Below are 15127 nucleotides of genomic sequence, written 5' to 3'. Positions count from 1 at the left end.
TGGTGGACGAGGAGATTCGGAGAAGAGGACAGAAAGTGCTGGAAGTGAACAGCAGGTCAGGCCAAATCTATGGAGAGAGGGGGAATGTTTCAGCTCTGATAAAAAACTCCAATGACCTGAGCCATTAGCGTGGTTTCTCTCCCCGTGAATGCTCCAGGCCTGCTGAGCGGTTCCAGCATTTTGTGCTGGAATTTCAGCTTCCCGGGCACCCGCCGTATCTTGCTTGTGAAGCAGATTCTGAAGTGGGTCAGAAGAAACGGTACGGTGGCACGGCAGTTAGCATTGCTACCTCACAGCACCAGGGACCCAGGTTCGATACCCGGCCTTGAGTCACTGTCTGTGTGGAGTTTACACGTTCTCCCCGTGTCTGCGTGGGTTTTCTCCGGGTCCTCCGGTTTCCACTCACAGTCCAAAGATGTGCGGGTTAGGTGGATTGGCTATGCTAAACTGCCCCTTAGTGTCAGGGGGACTAGCCAGGGTAAATGCACAGGGTTTTGGGGATAGGGCCGAGATGGGATTGTAGTCAGTATAATGGCATCCTTCTGTACTATAGATTCTACGAACAACGAGGCAATTGCTTTGCAGGTTTGATTACGTGTCATGTTCTAGAATGGGTCTTGAACCCATAATGTTTTGGCCCAGAGACAAGGCAGCCACAGATTCCATGCAATGTTCAGATCGGTACCCTGATCTCCAACGCCACCTCATGGTAGAATTAAGTGCTACATTGGTTATATTGCCGTTATTGACCTATCTGTTGAATGAGTGATTTTTTAGATAGCTGGATCGATGGAATTCCCAATCATTAACATTCCTGACAGAGGGATAGATGAGTTCTAGAACCTTCCTTTCCGGTAAATTAACACAGGTGAAAATATTAAATACTGAATAGGCACTTAAAGCTGTCAATATCTAAACATGTTGCTTAATAACACAAAATGCAGGGAATATACATCAGGGTCTGTATAGAGAAAAGACAAATTAATGTTTGGGCTCAAGTCTTTCATCAATTCATCCTGACAACAAGTTCTCATCATAGTTTTCAAATCCCTCCACAGCCTTATCGCTCTGTCTCTGAGATGGTGAGATTCAGTTCATTCAGAAAGCACCTTTCCAAGCAGATAGCAGTCTGGAGCTATGGATAGTGATGGTAGAGGCTCCAACTTTCTTTCCATTACATCTCTCTGGGGGAGAATGCCTGCCATTGGTGTGTGCTGCAAGAACTTGCAGACAACCAATCTATCCGGCTGCATTACGAACGCACTCCTGGGCTGGAGCTCAAACTCAGAGCCTCTGGCTTAGAGGCAGGGACACTACCCACTACACAAGACCTCACGGCCCTACCTCTGAAGGGCGGCACTGTAGCACAGTGGTTAGCAGGGTCCCAGGTTTGATTCCTGGCTTGGGTCACTGTCTGTGTGTAGTCTGCACATTCTCCCCGTGTCTGCATGGGTTTCCTCTCGGTGCTCCAGTTTTATCCCACAGTCTGAAACACATGCTGGTTATATGCATTGTCCCAAATAGGTGCTGGACTGTGGCGACTCGGGGAATTTCACAGTAATTTCATTGCAGTGTTAATGTAAGCCTACTTGTGACTAATAAACAAACTTTAACTGTGACCTTTTCCAGTCTTAGAGATTCTGCACTTCTGGCTCTTGCATATCCCCAATTTCAGTCACCTTGCTGTTAATATAAGAACATAAGAACATAAGAAATAGGAGCAGGAGTAGGCCATCTAGCCCTTCGAGCCTGCCCCGCCATTCAATAAGATCATGGCTGATCTGTTGTGGCTCAGTTCCACTTTCCCGCCCTCTCCCCATAACCCTTAATCCCCTCTCTTATCAAGAACCCATCAACCCGCTTCTTAAAAATATTTAGCGAGGCAGCCTCCACCACTTCAACGGGCAGAGAATTCCAGAGATTCACCACCCTTTGAGTGAAGAAGTTCCTCCTCAACTCCGTTCTAAACCGCCTCCCCTTTATCTTGAGGCTGTGCCCCCTAGTCCTACTGTCTTTTTTGAGCGGCAAGAGTCTCTCCACCTCTATCCTATCCATCCCATTCATCATCTTATACGTCTCAATGAGATCTCCCCTCATTCTTCTAAACTCTAACGAGTACAAGCCTAGTTTATTCAGCCTCTCCTCATAGCTCAATCCCCTCAACTCCGGTATCAGCCTAGTAAACCTCCTCTGCACTCCCTCCAGGGCCAAAATATCCTTGCGCAGGTGCGGCGCCCAAAACTGCACAGTTGCCGAGGCTTTAAGCTCAGGAATTCCCTCCCTAAACCTCTCTTTTCTTTCCTCCCTTTAGATCTCCCTTAAACCTGAGCTTTATCCGGCCTGATCTCCTTATGTGACTTGGTATCAAATGTCAGTTGGTAACACTCGAGGAACACTGATTCATTTTATGAGGTGTTATATAAATGGGAGTTATTGTTGACATATATTTTCTCTTCATAGTTGCCAGGTGGGATCTGTACATTTCCAGCACTTTGTTATTTTTATTTTGACTTTAGACGCTTGTAGTTTGTTCTCCTTTTATCTCATTGTTCAGACCCCTCTGGGTGCTCCGGTTTCCTCCCGCAGTCTGAAAGACGTGCTGGTTAGGTGCATTGGCCATGCCAAATTCTTCCTCAGTGTACCTGAACAGGCGCCGGAGTGTGGCGACTAGAGAATTTTCACAGTAACTTCATTGCAGTGTTAACGTAAGCCAATTTGTGACACTAATAAATAAACTTAAAAAGAAACAGTACAATGCCAGGGTGAACTTACAGTGCCATTCTTGCTAACTGCTGCGTTATCCAGGTAGATATATCCTCCGATGATATTTAATTGAACTCGTAAGAGTACCACCAGCATGCAGGTACTATACACAGCCACAATGCTCCGGCTGAAACCTTGGAGGAACAAAACAGGGAGAAGGGTGAAGAAAAGGAAGGAGAATGAGAATTTGAGCAGAGAATAACAGCCTTTACATATGAATAGGAGGAGTGGGCCATTCAGCCCTTCGAGCCTGCTCCACCATTTAACAAGACCATGCCCAACCTGATTGCAACCTCAACCTCACATTCCTGCCTATCTCCTGATAACCTTTCCCATCCTTGTTAATCAAGGAACTATCTGGCTCTACCTTACAAAGATTCAAAGACTCTGTGTCCACTGCCTTTTGAGGAAGAGAGTTCCACAGACTCACAATCTACTGAGAGAAAAAATTCTCCTTATCTCTGCCCTGAATGAGTGATCCCTTAATTTTAAACTGTGATCCCTGATTCTAGATTCTCCAACAAGAGGAAATATCCCCTCCACATCCATCCTGTCAATACTCCTCAGGATATTAACGTCACCTCTTACTCTTCTAAACTCTAGTGAGTACAAACGTAATCTCTCTAACCTTTCTTCACTCTTTACTCCTCTATTCCTGGCATTAGTCTAGTAAGCCTTCCCTGAACTTCTTTGACAAGGTTCCGCGTGGTAGGTTGTTGCATAAGGTTAAATCTCACAGGATCCAGGGTGAGGTATCTAACTGGATACAAAATTGGCTTCTTGACAGAAGCCAGAGGGTGGTTATAGGGAGTTGTTTTTCAAACTGGAGGCCTTTGACCAGCGATGTGCCTCAGGGATCAGTGCTGGGTCCACTGTTATTTGTTATTTATATTAATAATTTGGATGAGAATATAGGACATATGTTAATAAGTTTGCAGATTGACACCAAGATTGGTGGCATAGTGAAGAAAGTTATCTCCGATTGCAATGGGATTTTGATCAATTGGGCCAGTGGGCTGATGAATGGCAGATGGAGTTTAATTTATACAAATGCGAGATGATGCATTTTGGTAGACTGAACCAGGGCAGGACTCACTCAATTATTGGTACGGCGTTGGGAAGAGTTACAGAACAAAGAGATCTAGGGGTACATGTTCATAGCTCCTTGAAAGTGGAGTCACAGGTGGACAGAGTGGTGAAGAAGACATTCGGCATGCTTGGTTTCATCAGTCAGAACACTGAATACGTGAGTTGGGACATCTTGTTGAAGTTGTACAAGACATTGGTAAGGCCACACTTGAAATACTCCCTCCCCTTTCACTTCTGTGGTCATGACAACAAATTACAACAGTGTTATACGTAGGATCAATAATACTCTAGACACAATACTATGCAGCACTAATCAGTAAACACAGTCAATAAGAAAGTCCAGCAGGGGGACATTTATTCCTCTTTGGTTGTCTAAGACATTCTGGAATTTGACTGTCCTTGACCCTAGAAATATGATTTGAAACTTTAGTAGATAGTTCTTCTCTAGGAACTAATTCTGCATCATTCTTAGTTAGTATAGTAACAAAGACACAATCTCAGGCAACTCAGATTCAACGAAGTCTTCCACTGTATTATTCGCAACGCAAATGAATAAAGAAATTGATACTGCTGGAGATGATTCTGAGAAATCATTTTGAGATGGCAATAATTGATCAGCATTGCGTCACCAAACAAGTTCATCCTAATTTGAACTGTGTAAGAAATTGAACCTGTTTTTGTTAAAACTGTGGCTGGTGTCCATTTTCCTCTCATGGCATAATTACATGCTAATGCTCAATCTCCTTGTTGAAATGAGCACTACTTCGTCCTCGCTTCTCATCTAATAACTTGAGATTGTTATTGACACTATCTTCGAAGTTTCTGTAGGTAATAACAAAAGACCATAAGGCATAGGAGCAGAATTAGGCCACTCAGCCCATCAAGTCTGCTCTGCCATTCAATCATGGCTGATATTTTTCTCATCCCCATTCTTCTGCTTTTTCCTTGTAACCCCAATCCCCTTATTAATCAAGAACCTATCTATCTCTGTCTTAAAGACACTCAATGACCTGGCCTCCACAGCCTTCTGCTGCAAAGAGTTCCACAGATTCACCACTCTCTGGCTGAAGAAATTCCTCCTCATTTCTGCTTTAAAGGATCATCTCTTTAGCCTGACGTTGTGCCCTCTGGTTCTTATTTTTCCTACTAGTGGAAACATCCTCTCCACGTCCACTCTATGCAGGCCTTGCAGTATATATACAAGTTTCAATAAGATCCCCTCCTCATTCTTCCAAACTCCAACAAATCAAATGTAATTCTCAACTTTAAGAGTAGCAATGCAAGTGAACTTTGGTTAGGCCTATGAATTGTGTTTCAATGTCAAAAAAATATTCACGTGACGTGATAGTAAATCTTGCTCTCTCAAAGCTTTTAAAGATTATTTCAAGATTGCATGAATCTTTCAGCTAATCCATTGATAAAATGATTTGATATGCTGCATACCATTTACGTTGAGATAATCCTCAAACTCTTGTGAAGTAAATTATGAATCATTATCACTAACAATCTGTTCTGGTTTACCAAATGTTGCAAAAACTTTATCAAGTTTTTCAACGATTTGTTCAGCTGTAGCAGATCATACAACAACAACCATTTTGGGTGTGTGTCAATTATGACGAAGAACATGCAAATCTTAATTCTTCTCCCACAGGCATAAGATGTGAAGTGACAGCCCCCATTCCATAAGGTAAAGCATCGCAAACAATGGTAGCTTCAGATTAAAATGAATCAATATTTCAGACTTTTGCAAAGCATCTTTTGACATCCTTGCATGCTTTCACACATTCAGCTGCCCAGTCCCATGGCTGTTTCACACATAGTACATTATGCAATAGGTTCAATGATTAGCTAAATTAGAAATCATTTTGCCATTGTAATTTACTAATTCTAGAAAATGCTTCAATTGCATTATGTTCTTCAGAGGTGGTGCTTCTAAAATAGCATCCATTGTTTTAGGTGTTTTATGGCCTTGGAGGGAGTGCAGAGGAGGTTTACTAGGCTGATACCGGAGTTGAGGGGGTTGAACTATGAGGAGAGGCTGAATAAACTGGGCTTGTACTCGTTAGAGTTTAGAAGAATGAGGGGAGATCTCATTGAGACGTATAAGATGATGAATGGGTTGGATAGGATAGAGGTGGAGAGACTCTTCCCGCTCAGAAAAGACAGTAGGACTAGGGGGCACAGCCTCAAGATAAAGGGGGGGCGGTTTAGAACGGAGTTGAGGAGGAACTTCTTCACTCAAAGGGTGGTGAATCTCTGGAATTCTCTGCCCGTTGAAGTGGTGGAGGCTGCCTCGCTAAATATTTTTAAGAAGCAGGTTGATGGGTTTTTGATAAGAGAGGGGATTAAGGGTTATGGGGAAAGGGCAGGAAAGTGGAACTGAGCCACAACAGATCAGCCATGATCTTATTGAATGGCGGGGCAGGCTTGAAGGGCCAGATGGCCTACTCCTGCTCCTATTTCTTATGTTCTTATGTAGGCCTCTGTGATCAAGTCACCCTTTTATTCCTTGATATGCAGACCATGTGCTTGAGGACTTTGCAATGTTGCTTCTAAATTATTCAAGTGCTCCTGTTCACTGAACCCTGCAATGAGAATATCATCCAAGCAACATTGTGTACCAGAGAGGCCACTTAGAATCTGATCCATCGATCTTTGGAATAGGGCTGGTGTGGGTGTTATTCCAAAAGGCAATCTTTTATAACGAAAAAGACCTTTCTAAGTAATGATGATAAGCAATGATTGAGATTCAATGACTACATTCATCTGTAAGTATACTTATGAAAGATCAATCTTGCTGAATCTCTGCCCACCTGATAACCCAGCAAACAAATCTTCAATTGATTATGCTGGCAGCAAGAAATGTAGATGGAGTCAATGGATGAGAGGCTGGTTTGTGTGATAGACTGGGCTACGTTCACAACTCTTGGAAGTTTCTTGCAGTCTTGATCAGAGCAGGAGCCATACCAAGCTGTGTTACATCTGGAAAGGATGCTTAAACTCTGCTGCTTGTCCACTCACCTCTACATTGACCATGATATAACTTTTTAACAGCATGATCTCTTCCGTGTATGTCCATAAATCACATCAGCTGGTTTTAAAGGAAGATGTTTCACCTTTTGTTGGTTTGTGTGTCAGGAATTAAAGGTACAGCAGCACCAGTCTCAACATCATTCCGAATAGGTAGTCCACGTAACTTAGGAATCATCCAGAAACTATGTGATCCACCTTGAATGGATAAATTATTCAGTGGGACTCTTCACCATATTGCTGGACATTTTCTTTACAACCATAATTCTTCTTTTCCATGTTGTAGATTCTTTTTGTAGAGTGCAACTTGTTTTCTTGAAGGAGCCTAGGTTCTTCTCAGGGGAAGCTGGTCTAGCCCAACAAGGTTTTGCAATATGACCCATTTTGCCACAATCCTTGCATTGATTATCCTTGCTCCAGAATTCACTCGCAAAATGGCCCATTTTGGGACATCTGTGACATGCTTGTTGCTGTTTTGACTTCTTGTGGGCAGTTCCCAACTTATGGATCTTCATTCCTGTACCAAATTTGTGAAGCCTCTTTAGCAGCCAGTTCCATCAACACAGATTTCTACTGCTGTCTTTAAAGTCAAAGCATGTGCACTAAGCAATCTTCTTTGGATAGCCCCATTTTTGGAAACCACAAACTAGACAATCTCAAGGGTATCTTTCAACCTGCACCAAACTCACAATATTGTGCCAGCCTTTTTAAAGTTGCCACAAACTGAGCAATGCTTCCACTTGATACCTTCAGTGAAACCTGAACTATTCCACGATGATCAATGGCTTTGGAGAGGAATTCTTTTCAAGGATCTTAATCAAGTTATCGCAAGTTTTAGTTCCTGGCTTTGCTGTTCAGAGCAAATTGAAGATATTGCATCCTACTGTCCTGAAGAAAACTGGAATGAGCGAATTTGGTTCAATTTTACCCACTTTACAAAGTACTGAAAAGGCTCTGCATAGAAACATCATAAGAACATAAGAAATAGGAGCAGGAGTAGGCTATCTAGTCCTTCGAGCCTGCCCCGCCATTCAATAAGATCATGGCTGATCTGAAGTGGCTCAGTTCCACTTTCCCGCTTTCTCCCCATAACCCTTAATTCCCTTGTCTGTCAAAAACCTATCTACCCGTGACTTAAATATATTCAGCGAGGTAGCCTCCACCACTTCAACGGGCAGAGAATTCCAGAGATTCACCACCCTTTAAGTGAAGAAGTTCTTCCTCAACTCTGTTCTAAACTGCCCCCCCTCCTTATCTTGATTCATTTTCTTCATTGAAAGAGTCCATGGCTCTTAACTGACCCACCATTTCACTTGCAAACAATCGTGACTGCGAGTATATATTTTTACTGTCTTCCGGCTACTCCTTTTTTTATCCTGGAGATGTTTGATTTGATATTTTGCTTTCAAACAACCCCAACTATACAGTACAGCATTCCTTCTTTTCAAGTATGTCATATACTGCCTGGAATCTCACACTTCTCTGATTGAAACCCCTCCTCCCCTTCCTCACTCTTACTTGGTCTTCCTGGTACTTCAGTCCAGTTGTTGCTTCTCCCCAGCCTTCTAATACTCAAAGTGTGAGGACCACAATGTTTTTTTCCCCCCTAACTTAGCATCTTTTCTCAATGTTCCCAATGGAATGAATCTCGACTCAGCACAATTTTAGTTTTTAATGTCCTAACTATATTGGGGTTATGGGTTTGAACAAAAAGGAAAGGCGTGGTTTGCACACTTAGATTCAAACCAACAACAGTTTTATTCTAGGACATCTTGCCTGTACAGAGTAGAAACTAAAAATAAAACAGCAGCATGTGCAGCACCAACAAATCATGTGATTAGCTCTAAAGTAACCTGCAACCACTTAAGTAGATAACAAAAACTAAGGAATCATAGCCAATAATACTAAAGCACGAATGATATTAGAGTGTTGTGCTAATGAAGGATCTCAGGGAGCTGTGTAGATAGCAGCGTGTAATATTACAGCATTTCAATTTATTTCAGGGGTCTCATGACTATTCCACCAATACGCTCTTCAAGTCCCAAACACACCCAACAATCCCGTTCGCAAATCTTGGATGGATTTCCATCAGCAAAAATCAATTTTAATCTACAAAGGTAGGAGTCTCACCACTGATGTCCCTCATGATAATGTTCGCTGTGCACTACCCTCACAGCATAGCAAGTTCCAATCTCTACTTGTAACGTTAATCATTGCCCATCATTATAACTGAATACTGTCTGCTTATGCTTAGATTTCAGCACAGCTCCAACATTCAGATTCAACACCCTCATAAGAGCAACCACAATTCACTATCATGCAACAGGTAAATGAAACCAAGAATAAATCTGGCTTACTTATAATCCTGAGATCCTCCCAGATCTCCAACTTGTTGGCAGGTCTGAAAAAAAGACATTAAAGCAAAACATTACAATTGACCTAAACCTTTATACTAGAGGTGTCTGAATTACCTCCCATAACTGAGAGAAGTCCCAAATGGATAATGGAAATTGGATACAGAAAGAAAGACTTGCATTTACAAAGTGCCTTTCACAATCCCAGGGCTCCAGTATGCTTCACTGCTGATCTGTAGTTACAGTGTGTTGCAGGAGATGAGGTAGAAAATGTGTACACAACCAAGAATCCCCTTCACTAACCTCCTTTTGAGCAGTATGATTCTCTGAATTACTGGTGTCAGAGCATCTTGCTGGGAACCCAGCCTATAGCCATGCTGGCTATGCATCCCTCAGTTTGGAATGGGCAGCGTTATGCTTTACAGGCTGCAATAACACATTGTGCTTGCTTACAATAAGTAGCGGACAGTTTTCAGTTCAGTCCCTGTGAACTTGCTTCAGGTTCAGACAATGGCAGGGCAAACTGTCTGTTGTCACTCAAAGCCTGGATCATGCATAAAGAATGAATGAAGGCATGGCTATCAGTCAAGCAGAATCCATGGAAGTGTACCCCAGCAGAAGTCAGTGGTTTTGGACAGCGGTCAAACTGGACAACTGGCTACTGATTATAAATGAAACCTGATCTTTGGAAAACATTGTGTTTGAGGAACATGAAGCTTATTGAAGCTCACCCCTTTAGCATTCCAGCTCTCCCAGCCCAGTTTTCATTAATAAGCAACCTGGGAAATGGGGTCAGTCAAGACAGGAGATAGCTTCTGGACTTCACAGACTAAGTACCGTTATGCTAAGGAGTAGAATGAGATTGGCCAAAGTATTTGACAGGTATTGTTGTTGATTTGTGTATTCTGAAGATGATTGATTTAAAGTTACTGAAAGGCAGGAAATGATAAGAAAAAATTATAACAGATCTGTTTTTGATTGTATTTGTTAGACTCATCAGAGAGGTTTGATGAACTCCTGGTGGCCGCTGGTTTAAATAAAGTTACACTGTCTAAACTTTAGGCAGTACCAGTCACCTCGGGTACCCCACCAACACTCCCCAAACAGTGGAAATAGATTCTTTCCATATATCCTACCGCTTATGTTTAATATCTTGAAAATTTCAACCAAATTATCTTTTAACCTTCTCTGTTAGGAGGGAATACAGCCCCAGTTTGCACAATTTCTCCTTGTGATTAACCCTCAGGAGTCCAGAAACCATTCTGGAAAATACATGCAGCACACCCTCTAAGGCCAACATATCTTTTGTAAGGTGCAGTGCCTAGGACTGTCCATAGTAACTCCAGATGAGGAACTTTGCAGCACAAAAACAAGTTATTTAGCCAAAGTGGTCAACGCTGGTGTTTATACTTCATTGGAGCCTTGTGCCCCCACTGCAGACCTTTGCTTTCTTCTCTCTGAACTGTACAGAATTAGATTTTTATCATCGTTATTTTAGCTATCTCCTTTGCATTTATAATCTTTATAACTGCTCTTGTCTGCACCACCTGCAATGTTTGTGAATTTGTCTGCAACGTGGAAATCTGTTGTAGACTATCTGAATATGATCTGACTAGTGTACTACACTGGTTCGAGAATGGCCCCTCTGCTATTAGCATCAAAACAGCATTGATTACTCATAGAAAGCTCTTTGCACGATCCCTTGCATTACCTGTTTTTCAGCAGGCCAGTGAGGCTCTCCGAATTCAGCTGCTGCATGATTGCTTCCCTCAGGGTCGGCAGCATCGACAGCACTGGGAATACAAAGATAGATAAGCGTGAGGAACTGATCGATGGCTTTCCCACTCAGGCGGGTCTTCTCTTCACAAGTCCGGGGCATCGGTTCACTCCAAAACCACAAATGAAGAGCAAAAACTGCAAATTATCACAGAACGCTTACTGAGAGAATAATGAAATTCTGTAGCGCCGATGACGAGAGACATGCCTGACAAGACAAATGATCAGGTCTCCATTCTGTTGTTTCATTTCAGTTTTAAGCTGCTGCCACTTCATCAAGCCACCCTGAAGACACAGACGGTGTGTGAGGTAGGGCGGAAGGAATGTATTAAAGGATTTGTATTGTTAAAAAATAATTAGCTGGCATGATGCTTGAGATATCACAAATGCATCTGCAATTTGTATTACATAAGGGAGGCAGAGATGTTTGTACATAGGGACTGCAGTGGTGCAAGGAAACAATCCACCACTATCTTTGTGAGGGCAACAAATGCCAGTCTTGCCAGTAATGCTGATACTTTTGTAATTAATAAATTCATTAATTTAATTAATTATTGGGAGAACTCAATTCTCCCTCGCTCCTCTGGGAGTTATTGAGCTCTTTGCCAGGTGCTTGATGGTGGACACAAGTGGGTCTGACACAGAACATTGACAGGCTACCTGGTCACACAGAACAGGGGCAAGACAGGCCATAGCTAAACCTAATTCCATCCAAGTTCCACAACTACACTTCCAGCTGAATCCAATGGATTGTCATCCGAAGCTTCCAAAAGGGACATGATGACACAGTGGTTAGCACTGCTGCCTCACACTCCAGGAACAGATCTAGTTGGACCAATGAGCGGCACAGGCTTGGGGGGCCGAAGGGCCTGTTTCCTGCGCTGTACTGTTCTTTGTTTGTTCTTTGAACCTGGCTTCAATTCCAGCCTCAGATCATTGTCTGTCTGGAGTTTGCACATTCTCCCCATTGTCTGCATGGGTTTTTTCTGGGTGTTCCGGTTCCCTCCCACAGTCCAAGATGTGCAAGTGGGTTAGGTGGATTGGCCATGCTGAATTAACCCTAGTGTTAGGGGGATTAGCAGGGTAAACATGAGGGGTTACGGGAATAGGATCTGAGTGGGATTGTGTTCAGTGTGGTCTCGATGGGCTGAATAGCCTTACTTCTGCACTATTGGGATTCTATGACTCTATAAAAGAATGCAGGGATATGGGGAAAGAATGGAGCAAGTGGCTCTAACTGGATTGCTTATTGCTGAAAAGAGAGATATACTGCTGACACTTTTCATCTTGAAATCAACAGGATGAGAAAAGAAAAGAATGCTGATTGGTTGGTAAGTCAACTCTGATTGGCTACAGTTACCTGGCAGCTCGTGAAGGCTAAAGTTCCCCGCTACCTTGGCTTAGTAATACCTCAGCCAGAGTCAACTTGCCAACCAATCAGCATTCTTTACACCTGTGGCATAAATTGTGATTGTCTGAAATTTGGTATTCTTGTATTTGTCCTGATGAGTGCAAGGTCTTCAAGAGTGAAAATCTTCAGCAACCTATCTCTTTTTTCAGCGATACTCAAGTTCTACAATACCAAACAATTATTTGTATTTTGCTTTTTCTCTGAAAGAAATAGTGCAGAGGCAATGGGCTCCTTCTGTGCTTCACATTTCTGTGTTACTATGGGTCTGGGTGAACTCTGGGTGATTTTGTCTTCATTGAGCCAGGGACACTGCAAGTCTCCACAAACCAGTTCATTCAGCAAAGCAGGAGGATTAATCATCTGATCTTCCTGATCTACATTGCTCAACAACTTGTGACTGAGCCATTGTCAAGATTAGATAATTTTACATTACCTGGCTTTGCTACTGTACGGAACAATTTTACTTCTGTTGGCTAATTTATCGGTTAACAAAAATATATTCACTATGTAAAAATCCATGGGATGCGTGCGTCACTGGGATAGCCAGCATTTGTTTCCGATACCCCATAGTCCTTGAACTGAGCGACTTGCTAGGTCGCTTCAGAGAGCAGTTAAGAGTCAAACACATTTCTGTGGGTCTGGAGTCACATGGATGCCAGGTAAATTTGGCAGATTTTCTTCTTTACTGGGGTAGTGAGTCAGATGGACTTTTACAACAATCAGTGACAGTTGTCATGGTCACTACTCCTGAGGCTAGCTTTATATTCCAGATTTATTCATTGAATTTCAAATATCACCAGCTGCCATGGTGGGATTTGAACCCGGGTCCCCAGAGCATTGCTCGGGTTCTCTAGATTACTAGTCCAGTGACAATACCACTATGCCACTCCAGCAGCGCTCTGAAGGCTTGTGATTCCGGATTTTAACCTGGTGTTGTGAAACTTCTTACTGTGCCCACCCCAGTCCAACGCCACCATCTCCACATCATGGCTACTTCAAACTTATTGGCATTGAAGGCGCACAAATCCACCTTGGCAGATAATTAATATTGTATTGGATGTTATAATACTTCTGCATTATGAGGGGTTTGTTTTGGTTGAGCAGGTTGGAACTATATTCATTGGAGTTTAGAAGAAAAAGAGATAATCGTATTGAACCACAGAAGATTTTATTGAGGTCTGACAGGGTGGATAATGAGATGTTTCTTTTTGGGATGGGAGTGGAATCTGGAACTGGGGCTGGGGGGGGAAGGACAGTTTCAAAATAAGGGGTCCCCCATTTAAGACAGAGATGAGGAAGAATTTCTTCTCCCTGAGAATCATTAGTCTTTGAAATTCTCTTCAACAAACAGGTTGGATCATTAAATATTTTCCAAGAGTGGGTTAGATGGATTTTTGATTGATTAGTGAGTCAAAAGTTCTTGGGGACAAGCAGAAAAGCGGAGTTCAGATCACAGTGAGATAGCCATGATTTTATTGAATGGCAGAATAGGTCTGAAGGGCTGAATGGCTTGCTCCTTCTATTATGATCATCTATCCTGATAAAACAGTGCATCATCTGACTAATACATATACAGCTGTGTCACTGAACAAGATTCTTCACACATGGCTCTGGAGAACTCTGCAAACCACAGCCCTACTGGCTGGGACAAACCTAACTGGACAGTGTGTTGTTAAACTGTCTGGCTTTAGACAGGAAAACCCCTATCAACTCGACAGTCCCTACGCCTTGGGAATATACGAATAACCAGACCAGAAAAACAAATTTTATCACATTGACCTTCTATTATTCCGGTAGCTGCACTATAAAATAATAATGCAGATGGTGCCAATGGATACATAAGCTCACAATACCGGGAGTTTCCCTTGGAGCAAGCATGTGTACACTGTATACTGGGGGCAATTATGATAAAATAGAAGGATCTTTTCTCTGCATCTAACCTGTCTTTTGCCTAATGTTTGAGTGCTTGAAGTCGATATCAGGTTCCTGCAATAGAAGAATGCTTTATTTCTATACATGGGCCTCCAATAATAAATAGGTCACGCACAGATCACCTAGGTGCTAAATTCTAGTGGTTTGGAACACGTGCTCCTGTAATGCTATCCCACCAGGAGGCTGCATGATTTTCAGCAGCAGTTGCTCTGGATTACCCAACAGCGCAGTCAGCCCATTCCCCTTCAGGTAGAGAGAAGAATTCTGGGTGCTTTTACCCGTCATGTTACAGGTCCGCTGGTTACTCTCAAAATGGTACTGCCGTCGTGCTTGTGCAATGTACTCAGCTGCTTCTTGCTCCTGTAGATCCCGGATCTTCTTTTGAGCATATTTCCCCAGCAGGTACACACCTAGGAGTGAACAAAATCAGTGCAAATCTGGTTACACCACCTCATTCCAAAAAACATGTTTTCACATCATTAAAAACGACATTACAATAGCAACTGCTTTTTTAAAATGTATTTAATTGGCTGTAAAGCACCACGGGAATGTTCTGTTTTGATCCACGGACCATTAGAAATACACAAGACAGCAACACATAGCAAAACAAATTCTGAGCCAATTGTGGATTTAAGTTCTTTGGAATATTTTATTGTATTAAAAATATTAGAAGAATACAAACTGGTTTTGCTGGAAAGAGTAATTCTTCTACTCTGTGGTAAAAGAGGAATTTTGCTCTTGACCACTTAGTGTTCTTCACGCCTTTGCTTCT

General features: G+C 42.4%; 1 protein-coding gene across 1 annotated transcript in view; it reads right to left on the bottom strand.

Annotated features, from left to right (window-relative positions):
- The window catches only part of pex3 (peroxisomal biogenesis factor 3), a 33854-nt gene that overhangs the window by 13842 nt on the left and 4885 nt on the right, over positions 1 to 15127 (bottom strand). The window contains exons 2-5 of the mRNA XM_080200856.1: positions 14634 to 14765; positions 10948 to 11029; positions 9240 to 9283; positions 2773 to 2897 (exon numbers count right to left, since the gene is read on the bottom strand). Of these exons, the coding sequence (XP_080056982.1) occupies positions 2773 to 2897; positions 9240 to 9283; positions 10948 to 11029; positions 14634 to 14765 (383 nt within the window). The remainder of the gene's footprint in view (positions 1 to 2772; positions 2898 to 9239; positions 9284 to 10947; positions 11030 to 14633; positions 14766 to 15127) is intronic.

Source organism: Carcharhinus amblyrhynchos, chromosome 12 (genome assembly GCF_965287045.1).
Source record: "Carcharhinus amblyrhynchos chromosome 12, sCarAmb.v2.hapA, whole genome shotgun sequence".
Taxonomy (NCBI): domain Eukaryota; kingdom Metazoa; phylum Chordata; class Chondrichthyes; order Carcharhiniformes; family Carcharhinidae; genus Carcharhinus; species Carcharhinus amblyrhynchos.
Note: the sequence above shows the minus strand (reverse complement) of the source record. Positions and strands in the feature narration are given on the sequence as shown.